General features: G+C 42.1%; 1 protein-coding gene across 1 annotated transcript in view; it reads left to right on the forward strand.

Moving 5' to 3' along the window:
- The first annotated feature begins 3,073 nt into the window (after positions 1-3,073).
- NKAIN2 (sodium/potassium transporting ATPase interacting 2) overlaps positions 3,074-22,619 on the forward strand; it is a 566,373-nt gene continuing 546,827 nt past the window's right edge. The window contains exon 1 of the mRNA XM_054822311.1: positions 3,074-3,853. Coding sequence (XP_054678286.1) covers positions 3,800-3,853 — 54 coding nt within the window. The 5' untranslated portion in view covers positions 3,074-3,799. The remainder of the gene's footprint in view (positions 3,854-22,619) is intronic.

The following is a 22,619-nucleotide window of genomic DNA, read 5'->3' on the forward strand; positions in this document are numbered from 1 at the left end:
CTTCCCAGAGATGAATTATAGAAATAAGACTAAAATTACACTTGATTATCAAAAGAGTCAAGGGAAACAGGGAAATCTATTTTTATCTTTTTTTTTTTTTTTCCCCTTGTGGTCTCTTTACAGTTACAAACCAACTGGTGAAACCACTGAAATCTGCAAGTTAATATTTTGCATGGAATAACCTTCAGTGAAGAACACTGCACAGCCTGGCTTTGCAGAAAATTGGGTTTGTTTTGACAAAGTTATGAACGTTTGGAAATTACTCACTGAGCACACACAACAGGCCTTTTGTTAAGTCTAACTGGGAACCTACACAACAATATTACTGTATGTACACAGCGATCTCGTCGCACGCTGAAGCTGCAGGGCCCCAACAACAGGCTTAGACTGGCCTGGGAAAGGCCCTGAGCATTTCACCTATAGAGAGCTGGATCCTGTGGCTCACCTCGAGTGCTGAGGGAGCAGTCTAATAAGGACTCAAGGGTAGTGCTTTACTCATCCTTCCCAGCCTGCTCTACATAGTCATACCATTTTTTTTTTCCCTCCCAATATATAATTTGTAGCTTCTCTAATTGCACAGAGCAAGCAAAGGCAGGCCCACAGCAAGTCTAACTGTGGTGAGTCCGTTGGCTACAGGGAGGAGGAATCCGCTTTGACACCTCAGTGATGTGTTATAGCTACAGACTTTCACAGAGAACCTAAACATCACTATTGTCAACAAGCTTAACAGAGATGGAGGAATACCTTTCTCTTTAAATGTCAGCTTTTGGGAAAGTTCATGCTTGGAAAGGTAGAAAGCCTGGAACAGCAGCAGAGGGAAACAGTGACAGGGCAGCACCAGAGCTCAGACAAAGGTCAGGGAACAGAGCAGTTCACACAATTGACTTCTTTGACTTCATTTGCCTCTGCTGAGGCCTTATTCCGCTCCTGAGAGGGACCTTACCAAGCAGTTCTGGTCAAAAGCAGAGACAGGACAAAATGCAGTCCATACCCATACATCTAATATTGTAGGACAGAGCAAAAAAAAGCTACCCAACTCCTGCTGAAAAATGAGGCACAGACAACCCAGAGAAACCCAAAAGAAGAAGAGGTTGAATCCATAAGTGACGTGAAGAAAGGCAGCTTGTGTGGAAAGGTAAGCCATAGACCAGGGGAACTGGAGAACAGTGGCAGAAACAGACACAATTACTTTGAAGCCCAGGAGAAATAGAGATTCTTACTAAAAAGCAAAGCTATAGGAGAAGGTGCTGAGAAAAGGATCAGGGAGCTCTGGGAAGCTATAGGAGTCCATGGAGACCTGCCTTTTGGACTCTGTCACTACTGCCCACATTTTCTTTAGGAAACCTCCCACTGTAATAAACAACCAGATCAATTATGGACACACAGAGAGCACTAGTATGAGCTTTCTCTCAGGAGTCTAAATGGGTACAAGTTTCCCCTTCTCCTGCTAGCTTCCAAGCTCCCAGTCTCAGATAATCAGATACACTGTTCTTGCCACTTTGCCAGTTTTACCAGCAGACAATTGCTGTGGGTAAATAAAAAGTATTTCCCATTGTTTTTTGACAACCCCGACTCCTCAATTGGGCAGGATTTACTATACTAGAAGAGATCAGTACACGAAGGCTAACATGCCTGGGATAAGACAGAAGTCATTATCTAGCAACTGCAGAGTCTACTACTACACCTTGTCTAGTTCAAATCTAAAGTTCAAACAACCATAATACCAGCTAATACCTGCACACCAATGTCGCTTCTGTAAAAGGCATGAACGGCATGCAGAAGAAGTCAAGAAAGACTATTTGAGTCTAGATATACCTGAGCTGTTCTTTGCACTTGCTGGATGTCTCTGCTCTCTGAGCTTCAGCAGCTCCACAGCTTTATTTGTTCTCACATACAGCGCTCTCTAGCTGTTGCCTCCTTAGGTCCTAATGTGAATGTGTTCACTGTGCTTGGTACTCTGCATCACCAGCAATTTGACAGGTCAATGCTGTTTCTGATAGCACCAAAGCTGACAATCAGAAGGATGTCCTTATAGAGTAGAGGACAACCGGTGTCACCTTTGTGTGTGTTTTGCTTCCCTGTGGAGTGGTCATTACGTTATAAGGCATTTTAGGAATCATAACTGTTTATTTGACAGGCTGCCAACCATTTTGACAAACCCAGCTGGAAAATGAGAGGCAAACTACATGGGGTTCTAAGCTTCCAGAGAGCTTCCAGTTTCACAGAATATTTGTGCTACAAACAAACATCCACATGTGCTCAGAAAACCTAGTGATGTTCCTCCAGTTCCTAACTGTTGATGTCACTGCTAAAACTACCTCCGCTAATGGACAGCTCAGCAAAAAAGTGACCTGGTCCAAATACAATGTCAAGACTGCTGATGATGACACAGCAAGTAAAAGCTTTTGGAGACTGATTGACGCATCAGAATTTGACAGATTTCCCACCAACTTTATGTATTCTGGATGCTTTTGATAGCAGAGAAAGGCTGGACCATGCCACTAAGTACAAACATTCCCCGTGGTGATGGTGAGCAGAACCAATTACTTGAAACCAATTAATATTTTTCTAAATTTGCCCGGTCTCGTCCTTCTCTTCCTGCCCTCACCCTGCAGCTCCCGGCCTCTGCTCCGGATCCCTCCCAGTCGTCCAAGTCAGCCTCTTCTGATGCGCCTCCGCCTCTGTCTTCTGCTTTGGGTGGGAGGGAGTCCGGTGCGGAGGGCAGGGTGGGGGCCGGCGTGTCCCTGGAGGTCTCCGGGAGCTCTCCCCGGTGCCGGCCGGAGCGGCGGCAGCAGCCGCGGAGGAAGAACCGGCTGGGGCGGGTTCCCCCTGCACCGCCGGCCGCGGCCCGGCAGGCGGCAGCAGCGCGCCCCGCCGCGGGGCTGTGGCCGCGCCGGCTCCGCTCCGCGCTGGCGGGCTGCGCTCTGCCCCGCTACCCGGCCGTGACTGCGGGCCGCGCCGTGCTCCGCGCCCCTGCCACCGCCCCCCGCCGTCGGGGGGGCTGTGCCTGGGCGGCAGCGGGGCTGCGGCGGGCACCGGCTGGCCCGGCGGTGGTGGCGCGGTGCGGTGCGAGGGACCCCCGGGAGGGGTGGGCGCGGAGACGTGTCCCACCGAGACAAAGGCGCCCGGGAGGGCAAAGCCGCCCTCGCAGACAAAGCGGCAGCCGCCCGTCCCCGCCGCTGCGCTGCGCCGCCCCTCCGCGCTCTCCCGCGGGGGACCCCCCAAGCGAGGGGTTTCCACTGCTGGGGCTGACTGAGCCCTACTGGGAGAAGAGGAGGAGGAGGAGGAAGGGGAGTGGGGGAGCGGCTGTGCCGTGGGCAGGAGGGAAACCGCTCTCCGAGCGTGAACTGAGCTCAGCACCGCCGCCTGCCTCGCCTCGCCTCCCCGTCCCTCCCTCCTCCCCTCCTCCCCCCCGCCTCCCCCCGCCGCAGACGGCTGCGAGCCCGGATGGTTTGCGAGCGGAGTTGAGGGGGCAAACTTTGAAGCCCAGATGCCTCTGGGGCTGCGCGGCAGAGCGCGGTTGCTCCTGCAGGCACCTGCCGCCGCCCTCCCCCCGGCGCTGCCGCCCTCCGCGGGGGCGGTTGGCCCCGCTGCCGGCGGCCGCCGAGGCGGCGGGCGCTGCGGCCGCGGCTAGGGCGGGCAGGCGGGCGGGCGGGCGGCGGGCGCGCCCCCATGCGGGTCCCGGGCTGGGGCGCGCCGGCGGCGGCAGGCGGGAGCCGGGCGGCGGCCGGGCGGTGCTCTCCCGCCGCCTGAGTGGGCGCGGCGCGGCGCGGGACGGCGGCGCGGGGTGCCGGGAGCCATGGGCTATTGCAGCGGCCGGTGCACGCTGGTGGCGGTGTGCGGCGCGCAGCTGGTGAGTGGCGGCGGGGGCGGCCCGCGGAGGAGGGGGGGAAGGAGGGAGGGAGAGGGCGGCGGGGCGGCTCCCCCGCTGCCCGGAGGGGGAGCCCGGGGAGGCGGGGGTGGGGGGCAGCGCCCGCGCTTTGGGCAAGGAGGGGGGTGCGGGGGCCGGGATGGGGGAACGCGTGAGATAGCAGGGTGGGAAATACGGGCTGCGTTACAGGTAGTTTCGCGGAAGCTTTGCCAGGGAGGCTGCGGTGGGCGCACGGCGGAGTTAATAAACTCGGGCAGTTTTCCCAAGCGTTGGCTCAACTTGGTACCCGGTTTCCTCTGGCAGGCCGGTATTTGGCAGGCGTTATGTAAAGCAGGGACGCGGCCGTGTCAGGGGTGATGCGTAGCTTTCGAACAGTTTGCCATACAGGTGTGTGTGTGTGTGTGTGTGTGTGAAGTGGTTATGCCTGAGCTTTTCTGCAGATGTGTATCCCTTTTTTTTTTTTTTTTTTGTCTTTCGGACTTATTGGCCAGTGTATGTTAACATTGTATCATTATGTTACAGAACTAAAACAATTGTATATTTATACTTCCCTATAGAGAAGATGTGTGAGCACTTGTAGGCTCAGCTACCAGCGAAACTAGACTGAGTTTAAAAAGTAGGCACTGAGATACAATAACAAAGAGACTGCCTAAAAATAGATCTGCTCAGAAAGATGGTTAGACTGTACAATTGTATTCTGGCACTTTAAAAGTGACAGGGTTTAAAGTTAAGAAACTAAAGAAATGTCCCTTCCTGTAACATATACATGGATTGTTTTACTGTTATCAAATCAGATACATGATGTATAGAATTCCTATGGATTTGGATGCAGTGACACACAGCTAAAGACCCATCAATGGAATATGCCCCGTTTCTTATTTTCATTAGACCAAGTGCTCGTGTGCTGGCAGAACGGGTGCTGGAAGCACCTTTGTGAAGCAGTTAACCTTATAGCAGGAAGGAAATAATTCATGTTACTCCATCCCTCTATCTCTTACTGAATAGTTTTGCTGAGAAAGTGTTAGTCGGTATCAATGGCAACCAGCATCGTTGCCAATTCCTCCCCTGCAGACAGGTACTAAGAGAACTACAGAAGAAAAAACCCAGTAGATTTCAGGGACCAAAATCAGTAGAACAGTACATCGGAACAGCACGATGTGTTAGCAGATCAGATATTCAAAATGCCTGTGGTCTTTTCTGTCGGTTGTAATCAACCCTTAATCCTTTTGTATTCAGGGAAACATTTTATTTGTATATGCTGTTCTCCACCTAAGTTATGTGATTCTTTGTAGCTGGATGTATCTTATCAGATGTGATTTATTCATGCACACTGCCTAAAAAAAGAATCTTGAATAGAAGTAGTGAATCTTGACTGGAATGGTAGGAATGTAACCTTTTCCAGCAATTTGGAAACATAAAATTAATCACTGAAGTTCTTCAGATCCATTTAAGTTTCAGAGGCATGCTTTTCATTTTTTGCTGCAAAGGGAACAAAAATGGTTTAAATTTACCTTTTACAGATAAAAGGTTGATTTTTTTTTCTAATGCATTCAACCAACGGGAGGTTATGATGAGTGTGGAATGTGCTAAGATGTTAAATTATTATTGTTTTGAAAGTCCGTGAAAGAAAACATATTTGCTAACTCATGGTGACAAAAATACATACAAAACTCATAGTAAAAACATCAACAGAAATGCCCTGTAGGAATGTGTCAGCAGGTGGATGAGCAGGTAAGCTGATGTAGAATTGTAACATTACAGTAAACTATTTAAAAGTGGTTGTAAACTACAGTGTCAAATATAAATATTTTTAAAAGTAGAATTGTATTCTGGAGTAGCTTAAGCAATCTTTCAACCTATTTATATAAACATTAGCAAACCTGGAAATTTTTACTGAGCAAGAAAAGGACATGTTAACAGCAACACAAAGCTCTGAATCACACTTGGCCTATGTAATGACATTTAGATAGGTTCAAAGCAGGAATAATTGTTTACATGAGGACAAAGTAGTTGGGAACGGAAAAAATAATCTCTTTACACTTTATGAAAATCACTTGTCATATTCCTTCATGTGTCATATGCCATCAGATGGGAACAGGTCGTGAGGTTTAAGTCAAGGAGACTTAAGTCTCCTAAGTAGGCCGATGGGTGATTGATCAGTTGTCACTACATTTTAGGTAAAGGCTACTTAAAGGAGCAAATGATGTCAAGATTCATCCTTGAATTAGCAGCCACATTAATGCAGATGCAAATCAAAAACAAAGGATGAAGAAGTTATCTGGCTTGAGGAGATGGGCGTGGGAAGCATTTCTACAATGATTACCAGACTTTAAAAAAAAAAAAAAAACAGCATAAAACTTTTAATGTGAAGATCTTTTATTACTGATGCTTGGGTTTCAGTTTTAAAATGGTCATGTCTGAAGTAGAAAATATACCTTTGTTTAAGGAAAAAAAGTTTGTAAAAAGAAAAGTTTCTTCCATTTTTTGAATTAAAATATTTTCTTCCATCTCTGCAGAGCTAGGGTGTGGTGATCTAATTGATCTCTGTAGGCACTGTACAACAATATTGAGGAATACTGCAATTCAGTAGAGTAGTTGTAGCATATTGTACATATATAGATGATGTAGATCTCTGCAAATGGACAAAAAAGGTGGTTGTTTCAAATACTGGTGCAGGCGACGAGCTACATCAACTTGAGAGACCCTGCGCAAGCACAACTATTTTCATAAATATATTTAAAATGTTTATAGCTAAGGCAACCTACTGTACCATCAGATTATCAGAAAGCTCAAGGAATGTTTCTGCTCTCAAGGGCATACTGATCACTGCTCCCCTGCTTATTAACATACATATACCTTCCTGTTTGTGCTCTCATTTGTACTATAGAAAACAACCTTTGACAGCTCATTTTCCTCTGCATTTGAGGCAATGAGAAGAATTAACAGCAAGTAAGAGCTAATTTTGCTGATGTTAGGAGCAAGGCATTGCCTTCTGTATACAAAGCTAATTATCTCAAAATATCTTTTCATTTTTTTAAGATAATAATTTTGGTCTCTCTTGTCCTTTGTCCTTCTGAAGAGAACCTCGGACATTAGGGGCTGTGGTGGTTTTTGTTGTATGTCAACCATCCTGGTTGCATTGAAAGGATTCTCTGCTATTACATTTTGTCCTTTAAACCTCTTTATTTTTGGGTGTCTCCTTTTCTATTAATAGCTTACATCAGTAACACTAATATCTTGTTGCTTAGACTTTTTAATAGCAAGAGCCGCAGAGGTGAAACTGCCAAGATCATTGTGCTTTCTGGAAGGTTTCAAGAGCCCTATGGAAACCAGTTTGAAACTTTCTACATGTACTCTATGGCTGCTTGGGAAAACTTGTAGCAGTGGCAAAACAGGAAAAAGTACCGCGTGTTTTCAACTTAGAAGCTCTCTTCCCAAGTGCAGCGATGAAAAAGGACAACATTTCGTAAGGAAATTTCAAGTCTCTAGGAATCATTGCCTTATTGTTTCTATCCATCAGGCAAAGATTGCCATACTCCCAAGGCTAATTAGATGACAGATAATTCAGCCTTTGCACAACCTTCTCTCAATTTCCATCTGAGTTTATTTATGCCATGCTTTTTGTACGTTTTGCCTGTTCTTTTTATATTTTTAAAATAAATTGTAATACCAGTCAGGTATTTTAGCTAAGTATTAAAAACTGTGTAAAATTTGTTAACAAGCTGCAAATATACCAAGGCTCAGTTAGTGATTCTGGGGTGTTCAGCCTGATGCTCTAAAGAAGCATGGATTATAATAGACACAAACCCCCCAATTTCTGAAACTCGATGTCTTTCACAGGCATCAATGTATGACATTTGCAGTCTCTCCTGTTCCTCACTAACACCTCGCCGTTTGCAGCATGAGCACACCGATACACAACCTGGTCGTATGTCTTTTTGAACTCTTCCAGTTACAATTCTGGCTGAAGCCACTGTCCAAGTGTGTCATTGTGGTCAAGCAGAATTACAAAGGCACTTGGATTTGGTTGTTTTTGCTAACAGAGGCCCAATCTTTATCTTTGCTTTCAGCTAATGAAAAAAAATGATAGAAACACTAAAAGCTTGTATGGAAATGTCCTTGATCTGTGCTTTTCCATAAAGGAATAATGCAAATTAAGAAAAAATTCAAATACTTTATTTCAGAAACTGTATCAGCTGAAGTAATTTCTATACTTACCTGTGATAGGAATGTCCATAAACACATATTTAGTTACCTTGTTGCACATGAAGATACATATTTGATCTGTGGCAGATAAAGTGGTGGAACCACTCAAACCCAGGAGATTAATTACATACAAACTGGAAAGTAGTATCTACTGTACGTCTTCTGTGACGACTTCTGACATCATGGGAGATGCCTGTAATCTATATTGCACACATGATATAAGACTGAAGAGTGTCCTGCTCTCTTGCAATTCTCACCTGCATTATAAAACAACTGTACATGTAACTACAGAGAACAGAGCTTGGTTCTTAGAGAAAAAGTCTGCCTTGGTGATCGGTCCTGTAAGGTTTTGGTTTGCCTTCTTTAAACATGAATAGCAAACATTCTTATGCTCATTCAAACACTTCAGGAACGGTGATCATGGCAAGTTCCAGTCTATATCACAAATCTACTTAAAAGGTAGCACAGTTTAATACCATGAATGTCCTTGTTTGGGGAAAAAAAACCCTATCATGTTTTAACAGTTTGCAGGTTGAATTGTCTCTGGACTTCCAGGGAATGAGGTTTGCCAGATTAGAGCTGAGGTCCCTCTGGGAGCAAAGCAAAGGCATTTATACCAGATACTCCCTAGGATCAGCTACTCTGCAGTTTTATGTAATAAAGAACATAATTTTGTTAATATAGACTTTTATACTATCCATATCATCAGGGTACTTTCCAATAGCACACCAAACCACATAACTAGTGTACGTAGCATGGGTTTGGTTGTGGGGTTTGGGGTTTTTTTTGGTTTTTTTTTTTTTCTTTTCATTTTTGCTGTAGGGGAGTGGTAGTGAAAATTTTGGTATTTGCTTTTAATTGGTGGGGTTTGGGGAGGGTTGTTTTTTCTTTTTTGTGTGTGTGTGTGTTAATCGTGTTTCATTGTCACTGTTGTCAATGGTTTTCAATAGCAGCTTTAGGAGAGAAGTGTCTGCAATGGAAAATTCTGATGACATGTACAGGTTCCTACATTTTCTGCTAGCAAAAGGGGAATTAAAGATGTGGTCTTTCCATGTGGAATGGAAAGTGATGTCGTTGCTGCTCTTAGCCTGTGGATCTGTAGGTTTATCAATCTAGAAAGAGAGTAGAAAGAATTGGTTTCTGTGTTTTGGACAGTACTTAAATATAAGTACTGCCTTTGAAATTGTGACTACGTCAACAACTTGTGTCTGTGCTTTCTTTAAAGTTCTGGTTCTTGCTTTGTTTCAGTTTTGATAGGAAAGAAAGTGAAAGTCTTAGTTTCATTGTATCCAAAAACATTGTGATCCTACTAGCAATGAAAAGGAAACAGTCCTGTGAATAGCAGACTTTCAGCAGATGTGTATTTGAAAGCTATTGTACAATACTAAGAAGTAGAGTTTGAGGTGTTGCTGGGAATATATAAAACAAGGACTTGAGCATGAAATCAGAGAGCTAACATCTTTTGTTGCTGTGAAAGAAATATGTAGCAACCTTTTTAGGTTTAAGTGAGACCCTGGTAGAAAAGTAAACACTCTTTTTCTTTTCTGTTTTTGAGACAAAATACTGAGGAATCATAACCACACTGTTTCTTTTTCTAATAACTTGAGGTCAAAAATAGTGATGCATACAAAAAATGAATGTCAGAGGTAAAGGTCCATTATGTCTTTTAATTTTAGCAGTTTGACATTCACTATGAATGGTACAGTATTTTTCATAGAGGTGTGAATGAATAATAATTGTGAATAACCAATCATGCACTTCAAGAAAAGCAGAGTATGTTGTTTTAAGATACAGAGGTAAAAGATTTCAGACCAGCTGAATAGCAAGTTTAATTCACTGCTTTTTGAAGCTGAACTTCTTTAGAGTTCAGTGAGTAGACTCAACATTCAGATACCATGGTGATGGGTAGGAGGGAAAAGTTTAAATAGACTGAGAGGAGTTGAATAAACTACCTGAATATAGGGACCTAGAATATCTAATGAAGTTACTCTTCTTGTATAGCCATGAGGCACATCTTTGACAGTAGGAATTAATTTCACATTGACAGAGATTTGAGCTAACACCTTGAATGATGAGCAGCAGGATGAATTTTTTTTTTCTTTTTCTTTACAAAAAGCACTAAGTAAGCATTTTTAAAAGACGCTAAAAACTCTCTATAGTCACTCTGTAGTCAGTGCAGAGAAATCTCTCATTCTGTAGTCATCAGAAAGGAATAGGCACCATTGCAGAATGGTTCACAGCAGAAACATAATGTTTTGAGTTGGTAGTGAATTTACTGTCCTAGGCTGAGCTGTGGGACTGTATACAAAGGAAGTGCAGCAGATAAGGTTTGTAAACAAGTACTTTGTGACTTGTTCCAGGAAAGAATCTAAATCCATGTGAGTTCTTCTCAATGTCCCCATGGTGCATGTTCTCATGTTCTCAATGGTGCATCTGATGACGTGGGTCTCAACATCTAGTTTCAGTTAGCATGATGTTTTGAGAAACTTACGTGGGCTTAGGAACTGGTGAGATTCAGCCAGTGTCTGCTCTGGAAGCTGATGTCAGTGCCCAGTAAACTACCTGGGTATCCCTTACACTCCAAACTGCCTTTTTGGTCCCATGTTTCCACTGAGCTCAAGAGATTATCCCCGGTGTACAATGCCAAAAGAGACAGCTGTGCCCAATGACATTTTGTAAGAAAAGGTGTGTCAGAAGTCTTGAATTTCTACAAGATTTACTTATGGTTCAGAATTTAGGTGACATTTAGCAGAGAATAACAGTGAGTATTTTCATATTTGGGTGGGGGCAAGGGTATTGATGGTCTGACTAAATTAGAATAATCTCTCTAGGCTCCTCTGCAGTGAGAAGAAGGACTCCTTCAGGGGCCAGGTCAGAGTGTTACTGCCCTTTAGAGTTGTGTCTTAAGTAAAGTGGTCCTTCAGCTTAAGGAGGCTTTTTAGGAGGGGCAGGGAGAGAAGAAATCATTGTATGCTATTTTGCCATCCACAGTACTTATTATTTACATTTCCCCCCGTCTTGCATTTTCACTAGTCATTTTACTGAGAACATTTTGATTTTAAGGACGACTGTGATCTACAGATTGAGAAGTGATGGTTTGGAAAGGTATTTGTCTCTTCGTTGCCTGCAGAAGGAAACTAAGGAGCCTGGTTTCACCGCAGCAATGTCAGCTTTTGTGCATACGCCCCTTAAGATCCCCTGAAAAACATGCTAAAATCAAATGGATAAAACCAATTTATGCTCACTTTGGTTTTTAGGTGATTTTCTTTAGCTTCCAACAGGAGTGAGGAAGACAGGGATGACGGTAAATAATGGGTGATAATAAAGAGTATGCTGAAAACACAGTAATTTTACAGCATCGAATAATTTATTGTCATCCAGATTAATCTTCATTTATCTTTCTATTACGTTGAGTGAAAGAGAGGGGCTGTTGAGTGCTACCTGGCTTGTAAAGTAGAATGGACACAATAGTTGATATGACATTTTCTTGCCCCTGTGGCAAATAAACATTTCACAGTTTATTTTATCCCCTCTCCCCAGATGTGTATGTACCAGCTGGATGGCATCTGAGAATTGTTCCAGCATTTTATCGTTCCATAACCCTCTGACAGAAATGACATTTAGAAGAAAAATTACTGATTTCTGTGTTCACTAAAAAGTAAACATGCATAGCTAATAGTTCTATTCACCACAGATCATACTTATGCATTTTTAATAAAAACTTGATTTTAATTCATACATAACTTATGAGAAATGTTTATCAGTTTAGGGCTCTGCTGATTCCCACTTAAATGTTTACATATATCCGGATACCTTGAAAATGTCTTTCATTTGAGGCTCACATTTACCTTTTATACACAAACTTGCTTCTCTGCTGCCTACTTAATGATGCAATGTATATAAGAAATGCTGATTGTTGTACTGATTGCTGAAATCAGTAAAAGTACCATCTATATGACATAAATGAATCTCAGATTTTCTTATGCTGTTTGAAGTAATAGCTTTCTAACATTGGGGTTTGGGTGGGGGTTTTTTTCTGATTTTTTTTTTTCTCAGTTGGGATATTAGGCTGCATTTCTAGTGGCAAGTCACCAGTTACATGTAACTGGCAAGTTACTGGTTATGTGAATGGAAATATGGACAGTCTATAGTGTCCTGTATTTGTACCATAACAGATTGAGGTCTGGTTTCCGCACTCTTTATACAAAGGAATTCTTATTATTAGCAGACTTTTGTACAGAAGGCAGCATGTGAAGTTAATTCTATTATTTCCGAGAGGCATGTCAGAATGATGATGCCTGTCATGTTTACGTGTTGCATCACCTTTCAGAAGGCAAAAATGCAGGACCATTTGCAGGTGGTGGCAGAGAGATGCATGCTATCTCATTTAAGCATGTAATGAATAGGCTCTTAACCACCTTCTGGAGGTGGCTGCCTCTTTGCATTGACTATATGTGGATCTTTGAGTTGCTGCCCAGTTGGGAATGAAACTCCAGTCTCTCTTCTGCATGCACCTTTATTTACTTCACTATATAGTTAAGCTTGCTGATTTTTGGTAGTATCTTTGTACTAGAGAATAGAGTGTGAAACTCTATTTTTTATTTTTTTTTTAACATTTAGGCAGAGTATACATGAGTGATGCATAACATTTCTTCTGGATGAATGGAAGTCATGCTAGAGGCCTAGAACAAGGGTCAGAGGGCTGTCCCTGTTCACCTTGAATAACATTTGCTGTTTGAGTGATCCGGCAGTAGTGAGTGAAACTGGTCTGCATGAACAAGATAGTATTAAGAGACAGAGAGTCTTGAATCTAAGGTACTGACTCATATTTGTGTAAGAAAGCTTAGCTGTCTTAGGAAATGATGTAATTCCTTTCCAGGTGACTCACACCATAGGTCAATTTACTAATTAAAAATTCCTTTAAACTTCTTCATAGAGGGACTACTAATTGGCCCTCAACAAGCATATTCTTCTCGTTTGAAGATAAAAAGCTTTTGTGGGGAAAGGAAGATAGATGCTACGATGTCTCTTTAGAACAATGCATGGATCTTTGAAAAGCCATTCTTCAATAATTAAACAAAATGTGAAGTTTGCAAATTTTTGCCATGACCAACAATAGCCCAGTATTTTTCATTATTCTCCGGTCACAGTCTCTGTGGCAAGCTGTTCTTTTACAGAGCACAGAAACAAAAGGAGAAAAAAGCCCGTTGTGTGTCATTGCTGTCTTCACAAAGCCACAAATACATTGAACTCAAGATACTGTTCATTGTGCACTTGAGCCACCAGTGACAAAGGTGCTGTGAGTACCACTGAATATCAGGCAGTCGTATGTCATTACATCAGTGTTCAAACTGGCAGAGCAAATGACAGTAAAACAGATGAAAACATTAGCAGCTAAAGGAATGCAAAAGAAAAGAGGCTTGTCTGAAAAAAAGAATGGAAAATACGGATGTTATTTTTGCCATTAGTTATAAAGTTGATTTTCCCTCTTTTCTTTCTTTTTTAAAATTTATTTTTAATTTCTTGGCCACGCCCATCTCATGCCCTTGAGGCCAGGTACCTTTTATTTTCTTTAATAGTAGTAGCAGTCACAGGCAGTGACAGCAGCTGGTAACAAGCCAGATGATGGCACTGGTAGCGTTAACATAAGACATGGGCTTCAGTGTATCCTGAAAACAGAGTTCATTGTCTTGGATTTGATCAGACTGGCTTTCCTGAGTGTGGACCTGGCAGTAAATTTGTACTTGCAGAGGGAAAACCACAACAAGCTGGATGCAGCGTTCAGCAATATACCTAGTAATGCCTGTTTCTGGTGCTGGCAGCCTCTCAGAATATTTAGAGGAGCTGCTGTTTGGTACATTTTTTTTTTCTTTCTTTTTTTTTAAATGAAGACCATCACCCAGGAGTAGGGTCGTAATGGCAGGTATAGAAGAAAGTTGTTGGCCTCAACTGCTGGAAGAGATTGTGTCTGTTCTGCTTCGTGCTAAACTGTGCTTTTTCAGATGCATAATAAAAGTTATTTATGGACACCGATAAAGTGGTATCTGTTGTATAATATCACAGATAGGCATAAGGACAATAACAAAAGGCAGCTGGTTTAGTAAGCTCTATTTGCTGCAGAAATGTGCTGTTCTTTGCAAATTGAAATAAAAAAAGTGGGGGGAGAATGTTGTGGGTTTTTTCTGGTTCCTGGCATTTGCAATCATTCTTGCTTTGCAGTGTGCTTATAAAGACAATTATGTGGGTCCCATGGCAGTATTATATTTGTCATGACTAGCGCCTTATTAGAGGACAGCTGCTCCTCTGCCCAGCACATATACGTAACTACCACTGACGATAACAGAAGCTATGAGTGTAGCCCTCCTCTGTGTTACACCGACGGGGGATGCTGGAGCTCACATGGTTTCAGTTAATTAGCACAAGTTTAAAACCGGGAATGAAGCAGCGATGAAGCTGGGACTATTCACATGCTTGTTCTGAGTTCAATGCCTGTAAGGAGGTTTTGAACTTCCAGCAATTATTACTTGGCCCTTGTAACAGGTGAGTAAGAAAGGCGCTGTCTGAATGCACAACACCCGAGTCTCTCAGCTCATGTTCAGTGCCTTCACTAGAAGGCCAGATATGCAGGTCCCCAACAACCTAGAGCAGCCCCAAGGAAGACTGGTGCACAGAGGGTACTGCCAAGTTGTAAGCATTTTATGGTAACTCCTCAGTCTCTCTCTAATTCCATCAGGATTAAAAAAGAGGTGACCAGCAGATTTCTCTAAAGCTCCTCAGATGCTGTAGCGGTGCTTTGGCTGCTGTCCCTTCTACTGAGAACTGGACTGATTTGGAACAAAGAAGAATGTAGAAGTGGCACAGTGCCATCATAATGCCGTTAACAGCTAATGTAAACTCAGCCGGAGCAAACCATTTGCAATGAACAACATGGTTTGGTGGCCATGCCAAACCCAAGAACATATTCTCAAGAATGACCTCTTGGCATTTTAGCTATTGTAATGAGTTGTGTGCGTACATACTACTTGCCTCTCTAGCTCAAATCTGCGCAGTGGGCAGCTCGGACTGGCTTAGGGAGTGTAAGCCCATGCCTCTATGTTCATGTAGGTTTCTCTTTTGTTGCTTTTTTGTTTGTTTGCTCTTCAAAATTTGAAAAATTGCAAGTTCTGCAGTATTTGGTGTGACTAATTGGGTTTCTGGGTGAGCAAAAACCCTGACTTTTTTTGGAAGGTGAAAACCATTAGTCTTAAAACTGTAGCATCTATTCCAGATTGTTTCCTTACTAATTTAAGACAAGACAGGTATACAGAGCTACAGTGATGAATGGATTGAAGAGTTAATATTTGACATTTCATTTTATGATTATACCATTTAAAAATAGCTGGCTTTTGACACACTGCTAGTATGTTTTTATATGAATTAGAAAATCTAGATTTATAGTAAGTTCCCTGTTACCTTTTGGTTTGAGGTCTCTGGAGGATGACTGCACTGAATATCCTAACTACTCTGGTGGTTGGTGCAAGTATTGACACGTTCAATAGAGATGGCTCGAGGAGGTGGGGACATTCATTTGCCCTCATGGGTGGGCTGGTCAGGTGATTGACAGAGAACTGGGGAGTAGCAACACGGTCAGTGGTAAACTTAAAAATAAATAAAATACAAAAAAGAAATAAATAGAAATTCTTATTAATTGTCTGAGGGATAATAGATCTCTGGAAAAGTGAACACTGGTGATAACAGCAAGTGCCAGAAGAGTACTTTAGAATGGCCCTCTCTGAGGCAGTTGGGAAGGTATGGCTGCCATAACTGGATTATATGGGAGATGCAAATCTTGTATTTTAAGCTCTCCAGATTTCTGGAGAACTTGATTCTAATCTCTGCACCCCAGGCCCACCTGCACAATTTTGGACAAGATTTTGTCTGGTCTCATAAATGTCTCCCTGTGTTGGTAGTGCCCAGCTGTGGCTGGGACTTGGGGGAGACTGACAAGAGCGCACTCGGTGTGCTCTGTGTAAGCTGTGACTGGTGGTATCCAGGGGGCCAAGCCATGGTGGCACCATTCATACCCCAATACAGTGATGGCTACTGAGTTGGCCACATTCTTTCAGTGTTAAGTGATTTCACAGTGAATTACATCAATTTTTCACCCGTATAATCCAGCAGGAAGGTGGAGGAGAAGGCTTGTGCTCACGCAGAGACCTGAGATTCTGGCAGCAGGTTGTCTCTGATCTTCTTTAGTGGAGCCTTGTAGGTTAGAGCTTTTATACCATTTATTCTGAAGATGTGAATTTTTTTGAGAGGAGTGTGCTGAGGCATGCTTGCTGAGGGAAGGGATGGGTAATCTTCCAGGAGCATTTCCATGTAAAGTGTCAACTTGCATTTTTGAGGAACCTGTCTTGATGAATGATGTGGTCCCTGCCAGTTCTGTCTTCCTAATCATGCAGATCTTTCCCAGAGTGGCGCAGGTTTGTGCTGCCTCTTACGTAAGGTTCAACCTAGACCTAAACGATCGGTGTGCGATGGTGGGTAACTATTCATTTCTACTAAAAGTGTTGTGCTCTACATCATAGCTATCCTAGAACTTGTATAAGGTCAGTATGCTAACGCAGCCACCTGAATCCCTTTAGAACATCAAATTTGATAGAGATAAAATGTGCTTAGTGAATATTTTTTAAAAGGTCAAAAAGTAAAGATGATTTATTTACTTCAATTGAAATTCAGCAGGTCTTAGGTTAAGGTGAGGGACAAAGAAAATAAATCTCTAGAATTATGTTATACTTGACAGAATATCGATCAATAATTGTCTCAGCAGGAGCTGATGGTGAGCTGAAAAGTAGTTTTACAAATTTACATAAATAGTTCTGATTGGCACTTCTTTTTGTCACGGTGCTCTGCCTAGATTGTTGCTCCACCCTTTGCCTCTACCCTATTGTTTCAGGAATGTTAGACCATCCTCATTTTTCATTAAAAATAGGTTAGAACATCCTGTATTTCAGTTAATGTTCCTACAATGTAAGAAAATAAATACTTGCTTTGACATTATTATCTTACTAATTTCATGAAGAAGAATGTTTTCCACTGTGGTGGCTTTACTGGATACCCCACATTGTGAGTAGTGCTACCATAAGGAAGTTGGCCTTAGAAAGGGAAAGCACTTTCCATAGGCATTTAATAATCACTTAGGGAAGTTGTGTGTCTATGAAGTTCTTCTAACAAGAGTATTTGTATTTGCAAAATATCATTGTTGTGATTTAACCCAGCCGGCAGCTAAAACAACCACACAGCTGTTCACTCACTCCCCCCAGTGGGATAGGGAAGAGAATCAGGAAAAAAAAAAAAAAAAGGTAAAACTTGTGTATTGAGATAAATACAGTTTAGTAGGACAGAGAAGGAAGACAATAATAATGATAATAATAATAATAATGATAAAAGAATATACAAAACAAGTGATGCACAGCACAATTGCTCACCAACAGAAGCCAATAATCAGTTCTCAAGCAGAACTGCGTCCCAATCCACTCCCCAGTTATATGCTGAGCATGACGTCATATGGCATGGAATATCCCTTTGGCCAGTTTGGGTCAGCTGTCCTGGCTGTGTCCCCTCCCAGCTTCTTGCCCCCCCCCCCCCCCCCCCCCCCCTTCTCATTAGCAGGGCAGTATGAGAAGCTGAAAAATCCTTGACTGCTTGGCAACAACTAAAACATCAGTGTGTTATCAACATTATTCTCATCCTAAATCCAAAACACAGCACTGTAGCAGCTACTAGAAAGAAAATTAACTCTATCTCAGGACAATATATAGTTATTTTCTGTTATAACCCCTCTCTTCTTGTGTCTACTGTGGTCTCCCTATGATTGCAGAAGTAATACAAGCTCTTTCACTAGCCAGCTAGCATAATCTTAAAGTAGGTATTTCTAGTGCATGTTATTGGACATCCGTGTCATTTTCTGTACCTCTTTCTTTATTTGCTGACATATTTTCCCATCCATAGAAGCACTTGAGAGGAATTCCCACCAGCTACCTCAGCGCCTAGGCTGCCTATCAAGGTGATGCAGGCAGGCAGGTGCCCCCCGCGGGGGGGGAATTCACTGCCCTTTGTTAGCACTTAGCAAACTTAATTTAGGTGCTCTAAAGCATGCTCTGGAAGAAACAGTATCTCTACCAACTTGATACAAAATATTGGATCCTAAATTAGGTGCCTAGAGTACGCAGAATACATATGGCCTCTCTGCCCCCCTGCACATCTGGTGTGTACTTGTTTGTGCCAAGTGTAGAGTAGGTTAAAATATGGGTAAATTTTTTTTTTTCCTTTTTCCTTTTTTTTTTTTTTTCCTTTCTCTCTCTTTTCCCCCCTCTGTATTTGCTTTCAATGCCTTCATCTTTGTAATCAGCTGTGTGATAGCACAGGCAAGCCGTCCTCTTTAGACAGCCTGTGATTTGCCTGGACTAGCTTTAGGGCTCTAGTCTCTTTTGGTGGGATGCTGACAGAGGATCTGGAGAATAAAGAACTCCTTTGCAGGGACTGTTATCACTTATCCTGGCAGATACACTGCATGATGGAGTGTGCTGCTTCTGAAGCAGGCCAGGTCTAAAGCAAAGTAGAATTAAAAGGTAGATGCTCGCACCATTTTCCCCTGCTCCCTCCACACACACATGCACATGCACACAGTCTGCCATAACCAGATTTGTTAAATTATGGCATTTGCTTATGGATCTGCACAATACATCAAGAAAAAACAAACAAACAAACAAACAAAAAAGAGGCTATTTCTTCAGTCTTGCTTATGTAATAAGATGGATATAATTGTAAACAGGAAAGCTGTAAAATAGAGTTAATAAAATTCATCCTTATAATGACTATTTACCCTCATAATGGTGACTGAGTCTCCGCTTTTCAAGAGCTGACAGGCACTAATGGAGTATGTGAGAGCGGTTTTCTTTCATACCCTCTTTTTGTCACTGTTCATGTCTTTTCACTACTCGGGTCCTACTTGTATTACTTCTTTGAAATGTCTTGGTAGCAAGAAGAAATAGATAGAGCCGCTGCTTAGTTGATATTTGTTGTATTAGCTTGCCTTGTGCTGCTGCTATGAGCAATATTACTTATATAGCTATAAAATAAGCTATGTAAGCAGCAAGAATTGCTTACTAAGTAGCTACTCATAAACACAAAATATTTCTGGACAGTCATTCTTTCTGGTGCTTTCATCTGTCATTGAGGCTTCATGAATCTTCTTGGTTGCAGTTAGTCAGTGATCCGTTTAGTGATAAGGCAATGTCCAGCCAAACAAACCCACCTACATTTCGCTGGACTATCATCTTTATTCCTATAGGTAACTGTGGTTAAAAATGCAAGGGAATATCAGTTCTGTTGCAGCCAAACAGAACAAAAAGAGACAGAGACGTTCCCCAAAAATACTGTGCATCTTGGGGAAATGCATCTTTAGCAAAAGAAAATCCATTGACAATAAGCGAATGGAATGACAGTAAGGCTTATTGAATTCAAGAAGTGCAGTTAGGAAAATAAGAACTTGTCTCTGACATAGTAACAGAACCACCACGAGATGTGAGGATGAAGGAACGGGGAGAAGAAATGGAGGGAAGAGAAAGGAAAGAAAATGCATCACAGGTGGGACTGATTTTGAATTTGGGGAATTTAATTTCACAGGGATGTCTTTCCCCTAGACCAACCTCTTTATACTGCTCTGAAATCCAAAAGGTTGAAATGAATCAGTCTTTCAGGGATTACTGGTTCAGATGAGATAAAGGGGTTGAAGGAAGCATGCCAGTTTGAAACATTTATTTGATATATGTATGCATATACAGGAAATGTATGTGTGTTTATCTAACAGGAAAAAATGGGGATGTCTCAGTGATGTGTAAAGTTGTCATATTTGACACCAAGTTCGTATTTAAAGCAGTGATGTGTCAGGTGCTGCAGGTGTACTGCAGTGCATACATGATGACATTCAATATATCATAGAATTGGAGACTTTCAAAGAAAAACTCACGTACCTCTATAGCTTGAGTTGGAAGATGGGGCTTCTTGGGGAAAAGATTAGTAGATGTAGCTTAAGCACAGGCAGAGTCTCAAACAATATGTTGAATAAAGGGTATGTATAAGCAATGGATTACATATCCATTTTCCGCTCAGTGTTGCAACAAAGGAGACAGCAGCTTAAGCAAATATGCCTGAATGAAGTCATAGATCTGAATGTGTCTGCTATGAGTTTTTAAAATAGAATCCTGTTGAATTGAATAGAGTCATCTTCTCCTACGCTGCATGGGTGGTACTCAAGACTTTAGGAGAATGGATGATAAATCTGATACTAATGGAAGTATATTAGAAAGAGATATGAATTTATCTTGATGCATGTGTCACAGGTGAATTTGTCTTTAGCAGACCTACGAGCTGAGTAAATGATAAATGTTTCATATTTATGTCATTGAATTAAATAGGAAAGGTCATTCATTCTGCCACTTCCTACTATTATTATCAATGCTAGGCTGCTAATTTGAAAGAAAAAGGAAGGAGAACAGAAGAAAAGAAAAAGTAACCTGGGTAATGAGTGGAGGTGGCAAGACCTGATGGGAACACAGAAATACAGAACTCCTCTTCAGAGCTGAAATAAACTCGAGAAGCAAATACAGACAGAGAGTGCTACTGGATCTTGCTGACCAGGGATCTCGTTGGTTCTGGCCATTCTTTATAGAGGCATTAGGACAGAGCCCCGGGGAACGGTCTGAAGAGACAAAAGGAATGGACAAACTGTTGCATGCACACAAGGATGTCTTTGTTATGCCAGTAACCAGTATTGCTGACCATCAGAACTGATGTTTCTTTTGGTGGATAAATACCCTGCATTTCTGTTTATTCCAGTCACTGGAGGCTTGCTCACCTAAGAGAGAAATCAGTTGAGCCATTTGAGTGGCGTGGGTGGGGAAAAAAGCATACTTTTAGCTTATGTGCTCTAGCAGCAAGCACATGCACTTAAAGTTCATTTTGTAAAAAACCCTTAAAAATATGCTTAGCCCAGTAATATAAAAGTTGTGACATAGTCTGTAGTTTGTATTGAATATATTTAGAAAGTCTACTAAAATTCAAGCTTCAGCTCAGATTTTGTGATAAAGAAATCAACATAAATTGAGGACCCTGCATGAATGTCAGACAAGGGTTTGTTCATAAATTGTATAAACTTTGATTTTTAAGGCAAAACTAAGCCCACAAGACACATGATAAAGGAAAGAATGTATTACGATTGGGCAACCTTAGTATTTTTAAGACTACCCACGGTGAGAGACCTTTTGGCTAAGACAAAGTGGTAGTTTGCAGGTTTTTCCTACTTCTGAAACCTGTTCTTTTTTTGCTTTTTCCCTCACTTAGCTTACAAAAACATAAAATCATTTTACTTTTCCATTTTTCTTTTCATTTTTTTGTCAAGCAGTACGTGCTTTGTAGTTGCTGAATGTATAAAAATTTGTGTTATTTTGATTTTGTGGGGGGTTAATTCTTGCTGATGTGAGCTTTTAACTTTGCTTTTTCCTAATTTGATGTCAGTACTCTTTTAAAAATATCTGTGTTTGTTTCCTGGAGTTTATCAATCACCACAAAAAAACTCTGTTCAAAATTTAAGTATTTGCTAATTTCCCCTGAAGCTTTACTGGTATGATATTGATATGTCTAGGCCAAATCATTTTCCCTTGGTTTGCTCTTCTATAACTTACTCATCCAGCTTACCTTAGCTGCTAGCCAGGCCTAAAGACTCCACGCTTTTGCTGCTGTAGCTACTTGGTAAGCTAAGAAATAGTCAATATAGTGAAAGCTGTTTAAATTAATTCCATGGACTTGCCTTAGGTCTTAACATAGGCTAGTTTCTTGGTTGCTCTGCAGTGAACAGGGCCATGGAGTGGGGAAGGTGTCTCATCTCCCTTCCTGGCTGGGTTTAGGCATCCACCCACAGCCCATGCTAGACGCCTGTGTGGGGTTAGGATCCACACTTGCAACCTGTGCTGGAGTCAGACACTGGGGTCGCTCTTTTGGTACCAAGGGGATGCTCGGTTCTTTCTGTCACCATGTTTCTGGAGAAGGAGGGGTGGCAGCTGTAGTGCTGCCCATTTTTCACATAGTAAGTGACTTGGTTTGCGCATACAAGAAAAAAGCATCTATTCGTTGCCCTCTTGAGCAGACTGGGGCTGAAGCCTTCATTTCTCAGCCGTCTTGAGAGAGAGTATCCTCGTCAGGAGCAATAGGAACATCTATGCAAACTTTATTCAGTCTGGTCCAAGAACAGGACAGCGAAAGAAAAAGGAGGCCTGAGCTCCACATATGTGAAATAGAAGAGTTTCCTAAAGATATGCACCTACACTCAGTCCTTGGACCACTCTACTTGTTTTCTGTGATGTTATAAGAGTTGTAAGATGCATAAGCAGTATTAGGATCAGATCTGTACTGGGAATTTGTTTAGTGTGGTATTGAGTTGGGTAGAAGTAATCTCAGTCTCTTGCCCAGACTCATGACATCAATCAGTGGGAACTGGATCTGA

The sequence above is a fragment of the Grus americana genome, chromosome 3 (genome assembly GCF_028858705.1).
Source record: "Grus americana isolate bGruAme1 chromosome 3, bGruAme1.mat, whole genome shotgun sequence".
Classification (NCBI taxonomy): domain Eukaryota; kingdom Metazoa; phylum Chordata; class Aves; order Gruiformes; family Gruidae; genus Grus; species Grus americana.